The sequence below is a fragment of the Haemaphysalis longicornis genome, unplaced genomic scaffold (genome assembly GCF_048455015.1).
Source record: "Haemaphysalis longicornis isolate Haplotype H1 unplaced genomic scaffold, Haemaphysalis longicornis Haplotype H1 scaffold_1, whole genome shotgun sequence".
In the NCBI taxonomy this organism is placed as follows: Eukaryota; Metazoa; Arthropoda; class Arachnida; order Ixodida; family Ixodidae; genus Haemaphysalis; species Haemaphysalis longicornis.
In genome coordinates this window covers 447,805,395-447,826,457 of record NW_027526203.1, presented here as the reverse complement: position 1 = coordinate 447,826,457, position 21,063 = coordinate 447,805,395, and the positions used below count along the sequence as shown (strand labels likewise).

Genomic DNA, 21,063 nt, shown 5'->3' with positions numbered 1-21,063 from the left:
CGAGACCGGCAAAAGGTGCGATCTAGACGTGCCTAAAAGGCTCGCGCGTAACAGGCATTCACTATGAAACGTCAGCATAATTTTTGATGTGATGCAGGCCATCCGTAACTGTTGTGAAAAAGTAAACATCGACGGCCGCAAGGTTATGCAGCCGAAGCCAACACGCACAATTCTTGACTTGCTCATTGCTCTCTCAACTCGGGGCTATAAAACCGCGCGCGTGCTCCAGGCGTTGCGGCGCGGAAGCGGGTACGTGACGCTCAGCGATAGCTCCGAAGGACGCCGGTTGATCTGCCGGTTTCCCCGCTCGCGCCAAGTGCGGCCGCGTCGTCGAGTGGCCTTCTAGTCCACTGCAGTTGAGTGAACGCAGTCAGCACGCGCTCGTTGTGCACAGGCACGCACAAAATTGCCGACCGCTGCAAAGTGCAGCTTTGTTTCGTGGTTCGCCGGGGGCTGCCTGCCGTCTCGCTTATCGCGCGCTGTGCGAAAGGGCCAGTGCAGTCGACCGTACCAAGTTTCCGAAAGAGCGGAGAAGCGATAAAGCGCGGGGAAAAGTGAGCGGCTCGCGAGCCCGCTTGAGCAACGGGGCGGGCGCAAGGGCCGAGCGCTTCTTTGTAACGCGGTCACACTAAGAATGAGCGCGCGCTTCCGACCACTGATGCCGCACTTATGCTAATCGAGGGACGCACTCCGCGTCGGCTCTGCGCGGACGCTAAGCAGGACGGGTCGATAGAGGATCGCGAGTCGGCGACGGCCTGCGGCGGCGTGGATTCAAAGAGGTGTCATCGGGGATAATGCGCTCTGTTAGGCTGCAACTGCTGTCACGAAAGTACCTGGACCTCATCGCAACACACGGTAAAGAGCGTGGGATTTACACACGTGGCGAGAAAGGACTCCCTGGAGATAAATGGGGGCCCCGCACCACTGAATGCCGCCGGGATTTTAGTTAGACGGGAAAAATGCGAATTATAAAACCCGAGATTTATGCAGCCTTCAAAACAACCTCTGAATAGCACCTGACATCGAAAAATGTTTATGGCGCGCCCCGCCGTGTTGTAATCAAAATAACATTGCAGCATTTCGGTCACAGTCTTTACTTAAAATTCAAACCATGGTCCGTTGATATCAGAGTTTGGCAGATGGAGCGTGGCACTGATTTCAAGCAGAGGGTTACGACGAATTACTGGGAATGTCCTGCTTTCTCTTCACACGTTCCCGTTATTCCTGGCCATCACATCATTGACTGATTGATTGTAGGGTTTAACGCGCCGACGCAGCGTATACAGGCGATGAGGCGCGCCTTAGTAAAGGGCTCCGGCCATCACATCAACTCCTAGTTAGTCGCGTATAGCTTTCAAATCAAAGTTTATTAGCTACATGATAGTGAATAAATACATTTCAGTGGTACAGAAAGAGGTCCCGAAGTGAAGCACTGCCGAGGGGACCTCTTATTATTGAATGTATGACAAGTGATTAATATTAGCGGTTTAGCCATTATTGCAGACGTACAATTTACAAACAAATGTTCCAAATCGGCAGACATACATCCAAACAATTATAGCTTATACACTATTACGAACCAGCGTTTAATTTATTGTTCAGGTTATCAGCAGACAAAATAAAAGAAAAAAAGAAAGGAAGAAAATATAGAAAGGAAGAAATACAAAAGAAACGTAAAGGGAAAAAAATAAAAGAAAGAAAGAAAATATAGAAATGAAGCAAAAATAAGTAAAGGAAGAAAAAAAAAAGAAAAAGGAAAAAGAACGTTTGGTGGTGCAATAATGAATACTTTATAGCACACAAATACCAATGTGAAAAAAAATTCCCTCGCACTTCCCCGAGGGGGAGAGTGTGTAAGTGCGAATGCACGGTTGTTGATTGCGCGATTACGGTGGATATCGTGATCTTGGAGTGGAGAGGAGGCGCCCAACTCCCGCAGTCACTGAACGGAGAGAGGAGGAGGAGAGTAGCGCCCGCCGTTACGGCGAGGGCTACACGAACGCCCTCACGCGTCGGAATGCGGAGCGCCCGCTACGCGAGCGAGAGCTCTCCCGCCCGAAGTGGAGAGGAGGTGCCCAACACCCGCAGTCACTGAGCGGAGAGAGGAGGAGGAGAGTAGCGCGCGCCCATCTCCCCCCGTTGCTAGGGAAGACGAGGAGGAAGACGAGGAGCGCGCGCACCCGCAGCTGTTGCTATGCGGACGACGGCGGCGGACGATTCAGGCTCGCTTAAGAAGTGCATTCGCACTTAAAACACATGACTATACAAACTACCAATGCTCAATTACTTCATCAACAAAATGACCACAATAACAAAAACGAGCGCAAAAAACATTTTAAGCAGAAATAATATAACGACATTTACTTAACGCAACATCGGTTAGAAATAAAGGAAGGTAACTACAGTAAACAGGAAATAATTGAAAAAAAAAGTGCCAGGTAGTTTTCAGCAGTTATTTCCACAATACGAACGAAGTAGACGCCTAAAAGTAGGAAATGATGCGGTTGATTTGATTGATACAGGTAATTCATTCCAAAATTTGATCGCACTGAATTCGACAGTTAGTTTTCCATAGTTGGTGCGTATTTTGGGGAGCAACAAGTTGTTTTGAAGCGCAAAACGTGTTTTGTTGGGGTTCGAGAGGGACGTCCTGCCTAGAATATATATGAAACTGGGGTTGTTTATAACATGATGGGCCGTAATTCCTAGATTGTATTTTAAAAGACTGAGTAATGGTAGAAAATTAAGTTGTTTATAAAGTGGGGTAACGTGAGCGTTATAGGGGCTGTGCGTAATGCTACGTACAGCTTGATTTTGAACGTGTTGCAATGGGGCGAGATGAGAACTATATGTAAGTCCCCATGAAGTTATGAAGCTATACATATGAAGCCATGAAGCTATACATATAGTGCCAGTAATCTTGTTTTCTCATTGCACTTGTGTCCATCCGCTCTTACGAAAAACCCGCCAACTTCTTGCAGATAATAAGGAATTCTCAGGCTCACCACAGCCAGCGGGCGAATGCCAGCGAGGGCTGCGTCACGCTCGCTTTACGCGGGCGAAAGGTTCCCCCAGATTGTGAAGAGAATGGCGTAGGCTGCTTCTTTGACTTCAATGTAAGCTTCTTGTTCGTGGATCGTATGAAGTCAGCTCAGTGGAAGTACTGCTGCGCCGAGTAACAGAACCTCACGAGTGACGACAGACGCCGCCGCGGGGACGAGACGTCAGCAACGGCATCGATCGTTCGAACTGACGTGGACGCCAGCCAGGCGATTGGCGTGGCGTCATAGTTGTCATCAGAATGAGTACTAGGTGAGGTATTAAATTACGATTGCTTTTTAATGACTAATTTAAAACACTTCAGGTTCATTATTTTAATAAAACGTGGTGTACTTAACAAATGTGATATTGCTTGAAAACTTGATTTGCAGCTATTTTCCCGAACCACATGCAGCTGCGGGAACGACATGCTCTGTTATTAGTTTCGAAACTGTGATTGCTGTATACCTCCGTTAAGCGCAGCAAATAAAACACAAGGCGTGGGAGGCAAGGACCAGCACTTGCTTATTATTTATGGTGAGAAATGACCGACAACTCGGGAGAGCTTTAGAGCCGTCGTAACGATCAAACGGTCTACAACCTTGAGCCAACGTTTAAGGACCAGATACGGGTAGTTGCGAGTTATTTCTGTCCCGCGCAGCAGCCCGCAAGCTAATATGCCTGTTTTTTATATAATTTTGGAGTTACATAACCGTTCGCACGCATAAAACATCTTCTGAGCTGCAAGAGTAAAATTGTAAATTGCGTGGTCCGTAAAACTTTTCTCTTCACTCCGTGTATGCTATCATGAGGATCATGCTGAAAAAGATGTTTCGCCTCCCTCGTGCTCATCATCTTCATCATCATAATAAGCATGTTCTATTAAAACCACTCATCAGAAGGGGTCTTCGCGGCTCGTCCCTTTTTCCTCAGACCATGCTCCTACCACAAGATAAATTCCCATAGGACGGCACCGCGGCCCCGTTACGTTTAAAGAAAATCATATATAGCATTGAGTATAACAGCGCAAAGTGCATTTCATGCAGCCCTGGCAATCCTTAACCCTCACGAAATCGCACTTCCCTCACACTTGCTTAACCTTCACAAAATCAGATTCCCTGGTGAATGCCTGGGAGTTGCATTGGGAACGAAATAAGGGCAATCTCACTCTTTGCAACGCGGAAAAAACTGTTTCAGGAAACGCCTGATCACCGTAACTTTTCAATTTTCAGCCAGATGTAATTAAGAAAGCGCTGGGTGATGGTTATGTGTATATATATATATATATATATATATATATATATATATATATATATATATATATATATATATATATATATATATATATATATATATATATATATATATATATATATATATATATATATATATATATATATATAATATATATATATATATATATATACATATATAATATATAATATATAGCGTATCAGAATGGAAAATGAGGTGCTCGTTGAATTAAGACAGAAATAAGGGTTGGCAGTCAAGAATGCCTCGGAAAGCAAAGGGGGGAATGCGATAGGTCATTGAAGCAGATGAAGAATTTTGAAAGACAGAAAGAAAGTGGAGAAAAAATGCCCGCCCGGTGGGATGCGAACCCACGACCTCCACAATACCCGTCTGGTGCGATGACCACTACGCTACCGGAGGGGCTGTTTTTCCCCTCCACTTTCCCGTGTATTTATGTCAAGGAATTTGTTGTCTGCGCTTTGGGGTGGTCCCCTTTACCCCGAGTAGTCCGAGTGGCTCTGGCTACCACCCCTTAGCGCAGGAAACAAAGATACCTTAACAAAAAAAACCCAGAAAGTGGAGGGGAAAATAGCCCCGCCGGTAGCGTAATGGTCATCGCACCAGACGCGTATTGTGGAGGTCGTGGGATCGCATCCCACCGGGCGGGCATTTTTTTCTCCACTTCCTTTCTGTCTTTCCAAACTCTTTATCTCTTTCAATGACCTACCACATTCTCCCCTTTGCTTTCCGAGGTTTTCTTGACTGCCAACCCTTATTTCTGTCTTTTTTCAACGAGCCCCTCATTCCCTATTCTGATTCGCTACATGCATAGCGAGGGCCTTTGTTCTGGAAGTCTTGGTGCCATAGGGAGCTTAAGAGGGTTCAACGCTGGTTGACCACTTTCGACATGTCGTAGACACTCGAGTGACGGCCCGGGGGTTAAAAAGAAGGTCCCCTTCACCCCGAGTAGTCCGAGTGGCGCTGGCTATCACCCCCAAGCGCAGGAAACAAAGGTACCTTAACATAAATACCCCAGAAAGCGGAAGGGGGGGGGGGGGGAATAGCCCCGCCGGTAGCGTAGTGGTCATCGCCCCTGACCGGTATTCTGGAGGTCGTGGGTTCGGATCCCACCCGGCGGGCATTTTTTCTCCACCTTCTTTCTGTCTTTCCAAATTCTTTATCTCTTCAATGACCTACCACATTCTCCCCTTTGCTTTCCGAGATTTTCTTGACTGCCAAACCTGATTTCTGTCTTATTTCAACGAGCCCCTCATTTCCTATTGATTCGCTACACACACACACACACACACACACACACACACACACACACATATATATATATATATATATATATATATATATATATATATATATATATATATATATATATATATATATATATATATATATATATATATATATATATATATATATATATATATATATATATATATATATATATATATATATATATACAATTTTTAATGTAACTCAGAAGGGCAGAGAAAACATCCCGGCGGCAAAACCCCGTCTCAGAATCCCCGAATGAGAAAAGAGTCGACGCTGATATGGCAGTTCTCAGGCTCGCTCAAAGAGCTGGGAACTGCCATCAATTCAAAGTGCTGATGTCTGAGGTTTACAAATCGCCGACAGGAAAGCCAGGGCCGTACGTAGCGGTCCACGGACCCATCTTCATTACAGTAGCTGCACAGAGCAGTTTGCGCCAAACCAGACGTTTGAGGAGGGGGAGGAAGAAACGTTTATTTTTTTAAATATATATCAGACGGGTGGCCGCGGCAGGCCGCCTCAGTCCAGGTAGCCGCGTTCTTTCGCTGCTCGAGTGGCCCTCTGCAGCCGGTTTTGCTGGTCCTTCAGGTCTGAGTTGGTCAGCCCGCATTCCCAGTGCTCGGGAGTAGGTGAGGTATAGTGGGGAGGCGTGGTGGGGGCAGAAGAACACGAGGTAGGTGGTAGTGGCTGGGGTGTGGCAATCAGGGCTGCTGTAGGTGAAACGGCTGGGGGAGATGTGGGACAGGATGGTGGCGTTGTAGTATGTATTTGTTAGGAGACGTCGACAGATGCGGGGTTCTTTGGTGAGTGTCGGGTGTGTAGGAGGGTAATGTCGGCGGATGAGTCGGTAGTGCGATAGGATATCGGAGTAGGTGGCTGGTAAAGGTATTTATTTAACTGAGGAACACTACAGCGAAAGACAGTTAAATAACCTCCAGGTTACGTGAAGGGCCTTCCAGTACTTTGTGAATCTCAGTTAATGAAATCCCTTGAAGACAATAAAAATTATTCCTTCTGTCTTGGAAGTTATGGCATCCTCCGACTTCATGCAGCGGTGATTAATAATGTTGGTTGAAGGACCTCTAAATCAAGCCCAGACAAAGCTCTTCTTGCTAGTGAGCCAGCGGATTCGTTTGTAGAGATTCCCGAATACCCAGGAACCCAAAGGAGATGTATTTCAATCAGTTGATGTCACGGAGCAATAATGTATATAGGAGGAGAAACGGCGGCAAGAACGGTCTAGCCAGCAGATAATGTCATAATGAAAACCAACGCGAACTGCAAAGCTTCGTAGCTACGACAGCGAAGGAGAGGGTGGCGGCATCTGATGACCGAAATCATAGCGGCCCTAATTCCTTCCGTGGCTGCGCAGTGAAATGGCGATTGTGGCAGCCGTTCTCCCGCGACAAATTCCGATATTTTAACCTTGGCCAAGCGCTTGTGACGTTATCTGGCCGCCCTAGGGTGCGCCGTTTCCCCTCCTGTCTTGTTCTTGCTCCGTGGTTGAGGTTCAGTGAGAAAGGGCTGAGAAAATGGACAGCGAATCTGATATTCTGACTGGAGACCCAACTGATGCATCAAAGTTTCGCAGAGACAAAATAATTGCAATAATTCAGTGTAGAACATGTGAATAAAATCGACTAGACGAACCCGAAAAATACCAGTTACGGGTGGGTGTTTTTTACGCTGAGACGCATCTCTATAAATTGTAGTCCCATGTTGAGTGGAGGCCAGACGATTTTGAAGGAGAGCTTTGACTAGACGAGAATAAAATAGTTTGACATTTTCAGGGTAGATATTACGGGAGTTCGTCAAAAATGGCGTACTCCTATCTAGAAAGGAGTAACCCCGTTGATGCCCTCCTAACAGGTTATGGCTATTTCACTCTTTATTTTTGCGGAAGATCGCCCAACGGCGTGAGGGTTCGTAAAAGGGCAGCATCCTACGGAGGACCTCTCGCTCGCCTCGCCTCCCGCAGCTTCTTCGCCTTCGTTGTGGTCGTCAGGTGGCCGGAGCATACCTGACACTTGCACAGAGACGGCCGGAGCCTGCGCAGGGAACTGATTAGGAAATCATTATATGACTACAATAAGGACAATAATCTGCCCACTTACAAGTGGTGGCGCGATAAGCGAATGTGGCGTAAATGAGGCTCATCTCAGTGGTTGAGCGACGCAGCCGCCGCGTTACCAGAGTTGGGTGGAAATTCTTAGGCTTCGAACTCGCGTCGAACCCGGGCGCCTGGTACCCGTGGACACCTGTGACGGTGAGTGCGACGCATAGTTGGTACAGAGTCGATCATCTAGAACAGATCATTCGACTTTGTCGCGCTATGCATACGCTTTAGATAGAACGCTTTGCCGCGACAAAAAAAAAAAAAAGTACACTCGAATAATGGCCGCGACGGCTGCACGTTTATGCCTTCACTGCACTGTCCCATCCACTTCTTTTGCGCTTTTTGAGGAGTCTATGGCTCCAGTCTCGAATGCAAGGGCGACGCCAATGCGTACAACCGTTTTGTTATTACTCCGCGAGCTTTGGACTCACAAGTACCTTTAGTGCTTCTAGCTAATACTAAATCAGCTAGTTTTTCACATTCTAATGTTCCAGGCCGTCTGCCTATTTGCCTAAAAACAAAAATTATTGTATTTATCAAAGAACGTGCTTTAAATTTCTGTCGAAACGTTTGCAGTATCAACCCGCGATATTTTAAATTATTCATTAGAAACTATGCGCACTATATCCACGCAAGTGTTTTTTTTTTACTTTCTTTAAACGTAGTTACAATTTGGTGTTCATGAGGTGAAGGCTTGTAGCGGTCATACAAACCTATTGATAGACGTTTAAGGTTTAAGTTTACGCTCAAGTCCTCTTTCGAAGGAACAGGTAAGAACACATTGTGAGAAGACCCACCCCCATGCGCAATGTATGTATGTATGTATGTATGTATGTATGTATGTATGTATGTATGTATGTATGTATGTATGTATGTATGTATGTATGTATGTATGTATGTATGTATGTATGTATGCATGTAGACAGAAATAAGGGTTGGCAATCAAGAATGCCTCGGAAAGCAAAGAGGAGAATGCGGTAGGTCATTGAAACAAATGAAGAATTTTGAAACACAGAAAGTGGAGAAAAAATGCCCGTTGGATGGGATCCGAACCCACGACCTCTACAATACGTGTCTGGTGCGATGACCACTACTCTACCGGCGGGGCTGTTTTCCCCTCCACTTTCTCGGTTATTTATGTTAAGGGTTTGTTTTCTGCGTTTAAGGGGGTAGCCAGCGCCACTCAGTCTATTCGGGGTGAAGGGGACCTTCTTTTTAACCTCCGGGCCGTGACTCGAGTGTCTACGACATGTCCAGAGTGGTCGACCAGCGTTGAACCCTCTTAAGCTACCTTTGGCACCAAGACTGCCAGAACAGAGGCCCTCGCTATGCATGTAGCGAATCAGCATGGGAAATGAGGGGCTCGTTGAATTAAGACAGAAATAAGGGTTGGCAGTCAAGAATGCCTCGGAAAGCAAAGGGGAGAATGTGGAAGGTCATTGAAACAAATGAAGAATTTTGAAAGACAGAAAGGGGAGAAAAAATGCCCGCCGGGGGGATCCGAACCCACGACCTGTATATGCATGTATGAAAACATACATACATACATACATACATACATACATACATACATACATACATACATACATACATACATACATACATACATACATACATACATACAGCGCACGAGGGTTCGATGGAAAGGAAAAAGGAAAGGAAGGGCACTGGGGATATTATTGAGCTCGGCCGGGAGTTCCCCTGCATTCAAACCAGTGCGAAGGAGGGGACCCAGAGGGCGAATGAAAGGATAAAGAAAGAGAGAATCAGAATGCGGAGCTAAGTGAGGCTCGGGGAACGATACAGCCCCTTCACCCCCGCTCCTCCTCTGTCTGCCACACGCTGCTCTTTTCTCCTCACGGGAAGCAAGGAACGCAGGCGCACCCATCGCTCCTAATGAGTGGAAACGTGCGCTTGAATTTAACGGCAGATCGTTTCGATGAACACACACATGCACCGACAGGCCTGAATTTCGAGCAGAAGCTCCCAAACAAGAACACTGTCGTGTTTGAATGGGGAGGAGGCGAGTACACACTACAAATCACATAATGGTCGCTCCATAGCCACTAAATAAGCTCGTCGTTCGATCATATGCTTGATATTTTCGGAGGCTTGTCATTGTCATGATAAGAACAACACGAAATAAAAAAACAGTGGCCACCCACCAGGGCCCCATAGAAGAAGACGACGGTGTAGTTAAGGCACCTGTAACGGATTTGTTAACATCGTAAATACGAAGTAGCAATCGCAAGATTTCGTGCACAATTGTTACTTAAAATTTATGTTTACACAAATATGGACAGTCTTCTTTTCTAGCCTAATGCCCTTTTGGCAATGAACCATTTGTCGGCTCTATCGCTCCACTATAGCTTCCGTTATTGCTTCCGTTCGCGCTTCTACCCTCGGATGTTGCCAGGGTTGTGACCGCTCTTTATTCTTGCTTTTCGGCGACAGGCCGATTTTTTTGTTACAGTTATCTATCCCACTTCACTGCTCTACTTGCATTTTCCCTCTGTCGTGTATTTTGTTTGCATTTATTAAAGAAAGGAAGGCCAGTATAGCCTAGTTTTCAAACGCGCGCTTCTTGGTCAATCTTCCCGAGGGTAAGTGCTCCCCTTTGCGGTGATCACCAATCCAAACACCAGATCAGGGAAGCCGTCAGCTGCCCTCAGGAAGGGCCGCAGCGGAGCCGAATGGCGGTGCGACGTGTGCGTCTCGTGCCCGCACAGCGGCTACTCGCGCGGCTCTGACCTCGAGTGGGCGTCGACTGACATTCCCGTGGCGCAGGCGGAGCGGCGTCCGAGCCAGCCGGGGTCATCGGCAGCCCAGGAGACGTGCCTACGGGCGCCGCCGATGGGATGAGCAGCGGTATCCCATGGTGGCGCTCAGCGCTCTACTGATGGTACTGGGTGCGGCCGCCGCTGCAGCGGTAGCCGCCACGGTGGACGGCGTACTCGTGCTGGGTCCCGATGGGCACTGGAGCAGCAACGAGCCCGTGGCCGTGGGCGAGCCAGCGTCGCTGCTGCTGCTCGGCTCGGGCTTGGCCCCCCAGCCGGTTAGCTTCACTCCGCGCAACGCTGAGCGCGGCAGCAGCTGTGAGCGGGTGGCCGCGCTGCCGCCCTCCTCCATGGATAGCAACGGCTCCACCACCGTCGTGCTGCCTTGGAGCGGCCGCTGGTTCCTCTGCCTGCGGCACGGCGATGCATGGGTTCACCAGGGGCCGGCCATCAGCCTGACGGCGTAAGTGGGCCTCACTGCCGGGGCGAAGGGCCAAACCAAGCGCGGCTTCGCAGCGCAGGAGACCCGGACGAGGACGCGGGCATGGTGGCGGGCGTGCGCAGTAATGCCGAGGCCGTGACCACCAACAAGGACGGCCTGCTGGTGCTTCCCGTCAACGAGGAGGTGCCGCTCATGCTGATGGGCGCAAACTTCTCCGAGCGCACGCGCGTCACGCTCACCAAAGAGGAGGTGCACTGCCACGAGCAGTCCCTCATCGAAACCTGGGGTCTGCAGCTGCTCCATGGAGGCAAGGCCGCGCAGATCACCGTCAAGCTCCCGAGTGCGGGCCTCTACCACATATGCGTGTCACTGGCAGGCCGCTGGGTGCACCAGGGCGTTGACGTGCTCGTCACACTCGAAGGAAGCTCGCCACTGGTGCCCTACTGGGTCAACGTGCTGCTCATCTTCATGCTCCTCATGTGGTCGGGCCTGTTCAGTGGCCTCACTCTCGGCCTCATGGCTCTCGACAAGACCGAGCTCAAGGTGATCGAGTCATGTGGTACGCCCGAGGAGCGCGAATACGCCCGCAAGATCCTGCCGCTGCGGCGCCGAGGCAACTACCTGCTCTGCTCCCTCGTTCTGGGCAACGTGTGCGTGAACAGCACCTTCACCATCCTGCTGGACGGGATGCTCACCTCAGGCCTCGTGTCAGTGCTCCTGTCCACGCTGGGCATTGTCATGCTGGGCGAGATCATCCCGCAGGCCATCTGCTCGAGATACGGCCTCGCCATCGGTGCGCGCACCATCCTCATCACCAAGCTGTTCATGATCATCACCTTTCCCCTGTCTTGGCCCGCGTCCAAGTTCCTCGACGTTGTGCTCGGTGAAGAGATCGGCAACGTGTTCGACCGCGATAAACTGACCGAGTACTTACGTATCACGAAAGACTACGCGCAGCTGGAGAACGATGAGCTTAACATCATCTTCGGCGCTCTCGAGCTGACCAAGAAGACGGCCGCGCACATCATGACGCGCATCGAGGACGTTTATATGCTTCCTTACAACGCGGTGCTCGACTTCGAGACCATGAGCGAGATCGTGAAGCGCGGCTACACGCGCATCCCCGTCTACGAGGGCAACAAGCAGAACATCGTGTCGTTGCTGAACACCAAGGACCTGACCTTCGTGGACCCGGATGACGCAATCCCGCTGTCAACTGTGTGCAGCTTCTACAACCACCCGCTCAGCTTCGTCTTCGAGGACGAAACGCTGGACTCGCTGCTGCGGGAGTTCAAGAAGGGCCACTCGCACATGGCCTTTGTGCGCCACGTGGTGCAGATCGAGGACCGCGACCCGTGCTACATGGTCACTGGCCTCGTGACGCTCGAGGACGTCATCGAGGAGATCATCCAGTCGGAGATCATCGACGAGACCGACGTGCTCAGTGAGTGGCTCTTTGCTGTGCTCTTGTAATGGGGCATGCATGCGGCGTAGTCGAGCCGTACACTCAAGGCAACTTTGTCCGTTCACTACGAGCAGCAAAGTTGTAGATAAGTATTTTTGATGAAGAATGTATGTATGTTGTATGTTGACGTAGTTCGCTTTTGAAATAGGAAGTTTGTGTACCGCATCACAAAATGACCGAACTTTCCCGGGAAGAGTGCCCTTTCAGAAAGAGAATATGGAACTTATAACAGTTTATTTAGCCTCCTTCCTAGTAGGCTGCAAAATGCTGATATGGGAATGTTCCGCCTGTATACTAAACGCCAAAGGGTGCTCCTATGCGCATGACACATTTTGAGTAGAATACTCTGTGTGTGATATTAATGTTGGTAGACCTATAACAAAAAACGTGCATACTTTCAGGTGTTACCTGTCTCGCGGTACTCAGAAAATGGAGTAATTACGTTACCCACGTTTATTCCTAGCATCGCATTTTTTAATATAAAAATTCTCGTTTACAGCAATCACTTAGTTCAACTTGACCGCAGTGCACTCGGAGGACCAATTAATGCGGCCAATAAAGCAAATTCGGCAAATGACAGCAACGTGCGTTCCATTTGAGTCAAAAGTGTGATCTGCTCTAGCCTCAATGGCACTGAACATTGCAGAACATCATGCGTGCATTGCGTGTTGCCACAGCACAGACAGAATTTTCGAGTCAAATCGTATACTCGACAGCGCCATTCATCTAAATTTCGGTGCTGGCGGCGTGAATTGATCAATGAATGGTTTTTATTAATATAAACCACAGCATTTTTGTTGAAGCAGGGGGTAATGCACCAAAAAGGTTAAACATCGCTTTTTGACGCTGCCAAAAACCACAATTTAATGTAGCCCCCTCCCCGTCCCCCCTTTTTTTAGCCATTTTTCCAAAGCAGTGTTCGGGACATACTGCATGCAGACGATAGCCAGGAACACTGGGCCCCTCTGATGATCTTAAATGTAACGTTACATCCTGAAATTCTCCGACATAGGGCTTTGCCGGAGTAAATCAGAGCGGGACATGTAGCAATTTCGTGTGAAATTAAGACCCGTACACTCCTACCAGCAGTGCACCTCCTTCGCTCCTTGAAGAGACGCACCTCCCTCTGCTAACATACCCTTTCCGTCTGTCCGTAGCCGCTAAACACATGTCCATATGTCCGATGCTGACATACACCGTTCGGTTGTTTGTAAACGACGCACCCCTGTCGGTGGGTGCGTCGGTTGGATCGCCATACCCTTGTCCATGGGCGACCATTTCTGCACCCCCGTTTCCTGTTCTCCGCGTAGAAGGAAGGAATTTACTGACGAGGAGATAGCTGAGCAGTAGCGCCAGCGTGTTGGGTACTCTCGTAGTCGGCATGCTCACGCCAGCGACGCAGTCCGGTGGTGCCCGCAGAGCAAACCTTCTCGCAAACAAAACTACGCGTACTTCGAAATTGCTGGAGAGTGTGGCGTGATGCTTCTGTTGATTTTTTTTTTTTTTTTTGCACGAAAGAAAGCCTAGTAGAGTGCATGACACCTATAGCTTCAGGCTCAGGGATGACGCGTGCCCATCCCCTCACACCCTCCCCTTGCTCACAACTCCTTGCAGTGGACAACCGACGCAAGCAGCGCCGCAAGGATGCCCAGCTGCTTCAGGACTTCAGCGACTTCCTCAAGATCGGCAGCGGCCAGCAGGGCAAGAACGTGGTGTCGGCGCAGCTGGCCTTCGCCACTTTCCAGTTCCTGAGCACGGCCGTGCGGGCCTTCACTGCCGAGTTCGTGACGCCCGCTGTACTGCGCCGGCTCATGGCGCAGAACATCTTCTTCACGCTCAAGCCCTCCCAGGGCAAGAATATCTTCGACGCGGGCAGGCCGTGCGACTTCTTCACCGTCATCCTCGAGGGACGCGTGCGGGTCACCGTGGGCAACGAAAGCCTGGTGTTCGAAGCCGGACCTTTCTCCTACTTTGGCCTGCCCGCGCTCACCTCCGAGAAGGGAAGCTTCGTGCCCGACTACACTATCACGCCACTTTCCTACGTGGTCTTTATGAAGGTCGCCCACAGCGTTTACTTCGCCGCGTTGCGCGCGTCGCGCATGAACAAGGCCGACGACCCAGCGGCAGACGTCATTCTGCAGGAGTCTATTGGGCAGATCGAGGACCCTAAGCTTGCACCGGCAGCCGGTACCGACGATACTGACGAGAAGGCAGCCCCTTTGGGATCTGAGCCGGCCATTGTGTGAACCGGGCCCCTTTATTGAACATCCATTTCACTGCTGCTGCGGCTGCTGCGGCTGCGGCTGCGGCTGCTGCCCGGGGGAGTCGTCCTCGTTGGCGTAGCTGGTGTAGCGGATGTCCGAAGAGGCGCTCCGCAGTAGTAGAGACTGCGTGGTAGTAGCGTAGCATTAGTGACGGCCCTCGTCTGCCTCCTCCCCGTCTTACCTGGTTCTCCTGGCGACCAGGCGGGTTCTTCAGCAGGAACATCACCGGCGAGTAAATGAAGCACACTGTAGCAGTCAGGTAGAGTAGGCTGCACGGGGAGAAATAAAGGCTCTGACGTTTTGTCTGGGTCAATGTGCGCATTGCTTGAAGAAACCACTTACGCTCGAAATCCCATCGTCTTGACGACGCTGCTGCTGATGATAGGCCCTGCATGGCAAGGTGCATAATTAGAGTCGTGAGCCACTCTTTGAAGCCCATGCTCTTTATGGGGTTGCTTTGAGAAGGAACAGATGTCTCAATAACGGCAGCTGCTTTGGCTGTCGCCTAGAGCGGAGAGCAGTGTTTATCGGAAATAAGTTGCTTTTAGGGTTAAGCTAACGCCTTACGCCTGCTCTTCAACACGAGAGGGCCAACTTCAGCTCATCAAGCGCATCGTAGTAGTTGCGCCTTTTATGGGCCGCTGGTGAAAAGTACAAGATGAATTGTTAATTTTATCGTTATTAACTAAACTGTGAACGAGAACCACCGTAGCTATGAGCGACGAGGTACCGTCACTTTCGGGAGGAAGACCAGTTCTCTGAATTAGCATGTTCATAACAGTTTCAAGAGCTCTAAATTACAGCCCTTTTAAAATAAACGCGGCAAGCAATCTGGCAGGTCTTTTGGCAAATACAATCCCTGTATCTACGTCTGACTCCGCTTTCGATTTTCCTTCTATACAAGTCATGCATTTCCGCGGGGATTCTCCTCAGCAGTAAACGGCGAAGCAAGATGAGTAGCGACACATTCAGTGCTTTCCTTCAAATTGACAGCAAAAGTGCATTTTTGTCACAAGCTTGCCAATATCTGATTTGCTCTGGATTTGGTGCTCCTCGTAACTCGTGGCCCGGACTAACAGAGCAGCTCTGTAGCGTAGTTGGAAGTGCTGCCTCGGCAGATATAACATACTTTACGTACCGAAACTTACTATGCTACCCTAATCTCGATGATTCACCTTCGCAAATCAAGTGCCGCGGCAAACGTGCTTGAATGTGCTTACTGGTGGGTTTGAGCTGCGGTGTCTAGAGGTGGTCGCAATACTTTTTGGAACGCGACGGTCGGTGTTTGAAGTTAGCGTTTCTCCGCCCAGCTGTGCATCTTGCTCTTTGCGCTTGTACTATAGATGCATTGCGGAGTGAAAGAATTACTAATGATCACTTACACGTACCACGTGCTGCGCGGCCGCCTGTTGGGGGAATACGCATCAAAGGGCTAAATACCGTTCTGTAAGCATTTGCGGTGACCTGCACGTAGCTCCAAGCATGGCGAACAGGGTGTGCTAGTGAGACAAAAAAAATGACAAAGCACCGTGTAGCAAAGCGAGCATGCGTGGCCGGTGGTCCGGCCACGTGAGGGGCCGGATCCTTCGAGGCTGGTTCTTCGTTGCCAGACTAAGCCTTTCCTGCCATATTCCCTGCGAGTCGAACGAGGTGGTCATCTCACGAACCACGAAGCTCACTCCGGCACCAACCGCGCCTGACTATGCGTATTAGCGGTAGGATTACTAGCGTATAAATTAATGCGAGTATTGTCAGTGGACAAAAGTATAGCGAATGGGTATTCTTCATTACGTGGGCTGTTATTCACACGTAATTAAACAAGAAGAAAAGCGCTTAAGAAGGCCCCCATCCTCTTCGCGGAAGGGGGGGGGACGAATGGTTACTTGAAGATGAATGCATACAGAGAATATGACGTAAACTTCGTTTACGTCAGTGACGCTTTTAAATAAGCAGTCATAAAACGCCAAAAGCAACTCTATATAGTGATGTTCGCCCACAAGGAGACAGCGCCGCCGTGACCTGATCACCTACACAATGGCGTCGCAGAGGCAATTATCGTCGCCCATGCCACCATGCTTCGCTGAAACCAAGCATACCCCTTAATCCCCGCCTCTGAAATGGTTTTCGCCTGTACCAAGCCGGATTAGCACCATCCAGGGTTTCACCCGTCCTGCAAAAGCTCCCCGAAGACATTAAAACCAGGCCACCCGGGCCTTGCCGGGAACGAGGCAACACATGCTGGCGCCCGGGAACTTCATTTACAGGTATTACCAACTTGAAGACAAGACCCTCCAAGAGGCAGAGAACCCGCAACCTGCAATCCAGCACCCATCAACCCCGCTTACAACTCCATACTCTCACACTACACACTCAAAAAGAACATTCCCTGCCCCACAACCCTCACTATCAAATTACCAAAGATACATACTCCAATGGCTGCACAAACAAAAACATTTTTCAATCCCACAATACTCTCGCATATCTTACGATCTTTCTTCACGCCCGACAGTTGACGCTACAAGTACACCTTCCTCCCCTGGATTCGAAGCTGACGAGGCTGACCCTATATCGCCATCCCCATACCCTATTGCTCAAATAAACGCTTATTTCTCTTCCTCCTCTGAATGAACCGAGAGCTTTTGTTTGCTTGCACTGCATTCACAGAAGGATATTCCTCACGTTGCCCTTGTTTCGCGCCAGTGCGCTCGCATGATTTGTGCAGCAGGTGACGCTGGGGAGCTGTACAGTGGGGAGCTTTAAGAGGACCGCCTAACATGCCACCTTTTCGGTGTAGCTGTTTATTACGTTGTTACTAAGTGTAGACTGACTAGAGCACGTGCATGCGCTGTTGTCATCTCAGTTATATCCTACACAAGAAGCACCGTTGTCAAACTGGATTCTTAGTAAAAGCAGTCTGTAACTGACATTTGAGAGGGAACTGCTCGCGAGCGGCGGCACAGAGGAACCCAGCCTTTTGTATTCAAAGCTGCAGAAATTCTTGGAACTGCCTACTAATGCATATATAGTAGCAGACGATTCTCGGCCTAATTATCGTCTGGACAAAAAAAAAAATTTGCGCAGCTTGCACTAGTGGTGCAAGGCTGGAGAAACAGCACAGCTGGCGGCCCCTCTCCCTTTGCCGGCGACCCGGCTGTTGCGACTCGCATTGATTTCCGAATTTGCCGCTGAAAGTTCTCCATGACTGGCAGGCCCGGGTTGCGTGTTTCCAAACGCTTCGCTTCACAGAGCACCCACGTGACATGTGTGATGTCACTGCGCGCGCTATTCTTTTGAGCGCCTGCTAAAACGAGCCCACTGTTCGGGCTCTGTGGCCCCAATGTAGAATACTGATCACCGGCACTGACGGTTTGGGCTCGAGCCCAAGCAGGTCCATCTTTTAGTTTTTTTTTTCGTTGCTTAATTTTTTTTCAAAATTTAATTTTCTTTTCTTAACTGAAATCTACGCGTTGTTTTAGTTTATTATGGTGATTTGGTACGTTTTAGGTCGCTTTTAGGTTTGGGGCGCAGCCAATGACCACGTTAAATTACCGTTCTCCATCGCGCGAACAGACATGTCACGTGGGTACTCTGTGCAGCGAAGCGTTTGGAAATTCGCGCCCGGATTATTTCGTCTGCAGGCTTTCACATCTCTCCCAAAGTGGACCGCGTTAGCACGTGCTAGAACCTGCGGCCAAGTCCAAAGCTAACGCCCGCGGTACGAACTCAAAGGAAATGCTGTGCGCCCGGAATGCGATGATAGCTCTATATGATAGACGCCGGTTTCATAACGCGAGGGACCGAGCTAGGTTCGATTCCAGCCACGAAAAGCTTTTCTTTTTTGTAGCGTGAGCTACACTGGCCGTGGTTGAGCAGTTTCGCGTGGCTCCTGGAGAGCCGTGATGCGCATGCGCGAGGAGCAGTGCCGTCTCACGGCGCACAGCTGGCGCGCCGGAGCCGCCGCCGCGATTGGATTGGATTGGATTGGATTAGACTGGATCGGATTTGAAATCGTTTTAGCAGCGGTAAGCATGGTAATCAGCAAATCCTAGACAACCCGGAAAGCTAAGAATAACCAGCTGAACCTTAGCTCACGCTACGTATATCCTGGCATAGCCGAGCTAAGCCACTGATAATTCCAATTGGCTGCACATGGTATTGCTCCCCGCTGATGCTAACCCTGCAACCCTCGGGCCTTCGGGGGGGGGGGGGGGGGGGGGGGGGCAGTGGTTAGTTTGCCGGTGTCACGAGTCCTGCGTAGATCTATTCCCGGGACCTTCCTACCCACGTTTTTTTTCTTGGGGCGCGCACTCCCAACACCTGCTTGTGGGCTCCTTCCCTCCTTGCCACTTTCCCTCACACTTCCAGATTTTTTGGTGCGGCGGACGGATATTGCTCGGCCTAAACAGCTCCACTCTTAAAAAAAACACGAAAGCACTGAGGCCGAGCAAGAACAAACTAATCCTTTTTTCTTGCCAATTTCCAGCTTGCTTGCATTCGAACATTCATTACATGCGGAGATTGGCAACGTCTGGATTGTGATTGGTAAGTATAGGATGCCTTCCTCATCGATCCGTCCTCATCGTCGCGCCCGTCAGAACCTATTAAGAGGCGGCTACTAAGTGGCAGGGAGTTCAAGCTTGGGCGCTGGGAGGTGGCGCAGCCGCTGCAGTAGTGCACGTTCTCGGTGCTTGATATCAGAACCCGTATTTACAAAGCGATTCGGTAACACCTTACAAAATACTGCGCCTCAAAAAGTAACATGCCGTAAGATATATCAGAACTGCTTTGTAAATACGGGCCTACGTTCTTGTACTCGATGGTTCACCGACGAAAAGGCTGGCGCACCTCCACGCTAATCTCAATGTCTAGTTTGCAGCGAAGCTCATAGCAGAACGTTTGGTGTCCTTGCGGCGGCCGTCCATGGGCAAAAACGTTTAACCACGAAGCTGTGTTTCCGTTAATTTGTCATTCAGCAAAGCTCACAGAAAAAAATGAAGTCAGCAGTGTGCGCTGATGCCAGTGGTGATGTAGCCTACCGCATCCCTGTCCGAGTGTAACCCCCATGGCCGTGACCATCATCTGACACCGTGGACTTAGCCCTGTCCATCACGTGACCCGGAAGACATGAGGCAGATCTGTGAATCACTGCGTAAAAAGTTAAGAAATTCCACCTGATGGGCTCCGAAAGGACGCTCTTTGGAGGTGTGATCTTCGCCTTTAAATAAGAAGTGGCGTCAGGGCAGAAAGTGACGTCCTAATTGTCAGCGCGGCTAGTGGGGACGCCACTTTCGTTAGTTGCATCTCTACCACTCCTGGCACAATTCCTGACGTCGGTGCGCTGAAGTGGAACAAAGCAGCAATGATCGAACCCCGTGCAATATAAGAGATGCCGTTTGCCGGGAAAGTGTAAGTCTGTCACAGCTGTGTTTATGGTCAGGCGCGGCCTGCAGTGCGTAGGACGTCTCAACAACGCAACATCAGACACGTCATGACAGCGTTGCCAGATTGGAAAGAGGCTTCAACACCAGCCCTGCATCAAAATTTCACCAGCACTAAAATACGCCCGCTATAACATTTCCTGCCCCGGTATCATTTCTGCTCATGCAATTCTCCAAAATATAGCCTTGAAGATAATGTTTTTGTTGCTTATAACAAACCATCCTATCAGAGAAGGGGTGACTTAATTACCTCTGTCATTAAATTAGCAAAGTAGATTGAGAGAAGTGAAATTCCTATTCATATGTGTTGCAATGACTGTTTATAGAGCATTTACTCCATTTTTATTGGGCATGTTTGCACAGAAAGTTGCTGCGCTCGCTGTCTTTTCACCAATGTTTATATTATTACAACATCTGGTGCAACGTATATTTCTCTCAAATATGTGGCTGGTTATTGTACAATCGACATGCATTTTGTAGCTGTCACAAATTATGAGGAATTTACTATAAATGTTAGTTTTACATCCTGCATAAAGTATTTCCAAGGATGTTATGCTCTGGTTTGCTTGAAATACACAACGTAACAATGGAGTTTTCATTACTTTCAAGCAGTGGTGAAAGCCCAATATACTTTTCAAGCACACTAGAATACGCATAAAGTCCAGTAATTTTTATGTGGCTCTTGGTGTGTAGGAGCAGAAAAAGCTTCCATTCAGGGAAAGGAAGCCATGGTTTATAGCAGCCACACAGTTTTTTCAACACTTTTCACCAGATATTGTCCAGTGTAGTGGCACTTCAACACCAAAATTTCACCAGATTTTCACAATTTGGGGCTGTATTTCACCATATAGCAAGGATGCGCCATGAGGAGTGTAGTTACGTCACGAAAAAAAAGGCCTCGCAGTCGTGAACGCTTCCACAGCAGCATTAGCTAATAATGTTATTTGAAAGCGACAGGCTCCGCAAGATCCAAATCTCCGT

At 49.2% G+C, this 21,063-nt stretch overlaps 2 protein-coding genes across 7 annotated transcripts in view; one reads left to right on the top strand and one right to left on the bottom strand.

The window, feature by feature from the left end:
- Positions 1-17,259, top strand: part of LOC144155954 (unextended protein-like) — a 67,549-nt gene extending 50,290 nt beyond the window's left edge. For 4 of the 6 annotated variants that reach the window (XM_077687678.1, XM_077687679.1, XM_077687682.1 and 1 more), the window contains 3 exons: positions 10,484-10,936; positions 10,990-12,359; positions 13,995-17,259. In XM_077687678.1, coding sequence (XP_077543804.1) covers positions 10,484-10,936; positions 10,990-12,359; positions 13,995-14,626 — 2,455 coding nt within the window. In that variant the 3' untranslated portion in view covers positions 14,627-17,259. Of the gene's footprint in view, positions 1-7,691; positions 7,847-10,483; positions 10,937-10,989; positions 12,360-13,994 lie in introns of those variants that run through there. The other 2 variants (XM_077687680.1, XM_077687683.1) reach the window with 2 other exon arrangements.
- Vmat (Vesicular monoamine transporter) overlaps positions 14,631-21,063 on the bottom strand; it is a 45,889-nt gene continuing 39,456 nt past the window's right edge. Inside the window, exons 6-8 of the mRNA XM_077687684.1 lie at positions 14,987-15,032; positions 14,826-14,913; positions 14,631-14,767 (exon numbers count right to left, since the gene is read on the bottom strand). Of these exons, the coding sequence (XP_077543810.1) occupies positions 14,654-14,767; positions 14,826-14,913; positions 14,987-15,032 (248 nt within the window). The 3' untranslated portion in view covers positions 14,631-14,653. The remainder of the gene's footprint in view (positions 14,768-14,825; positions 14,914-14,986; positions 15,033-21,063) is intronic.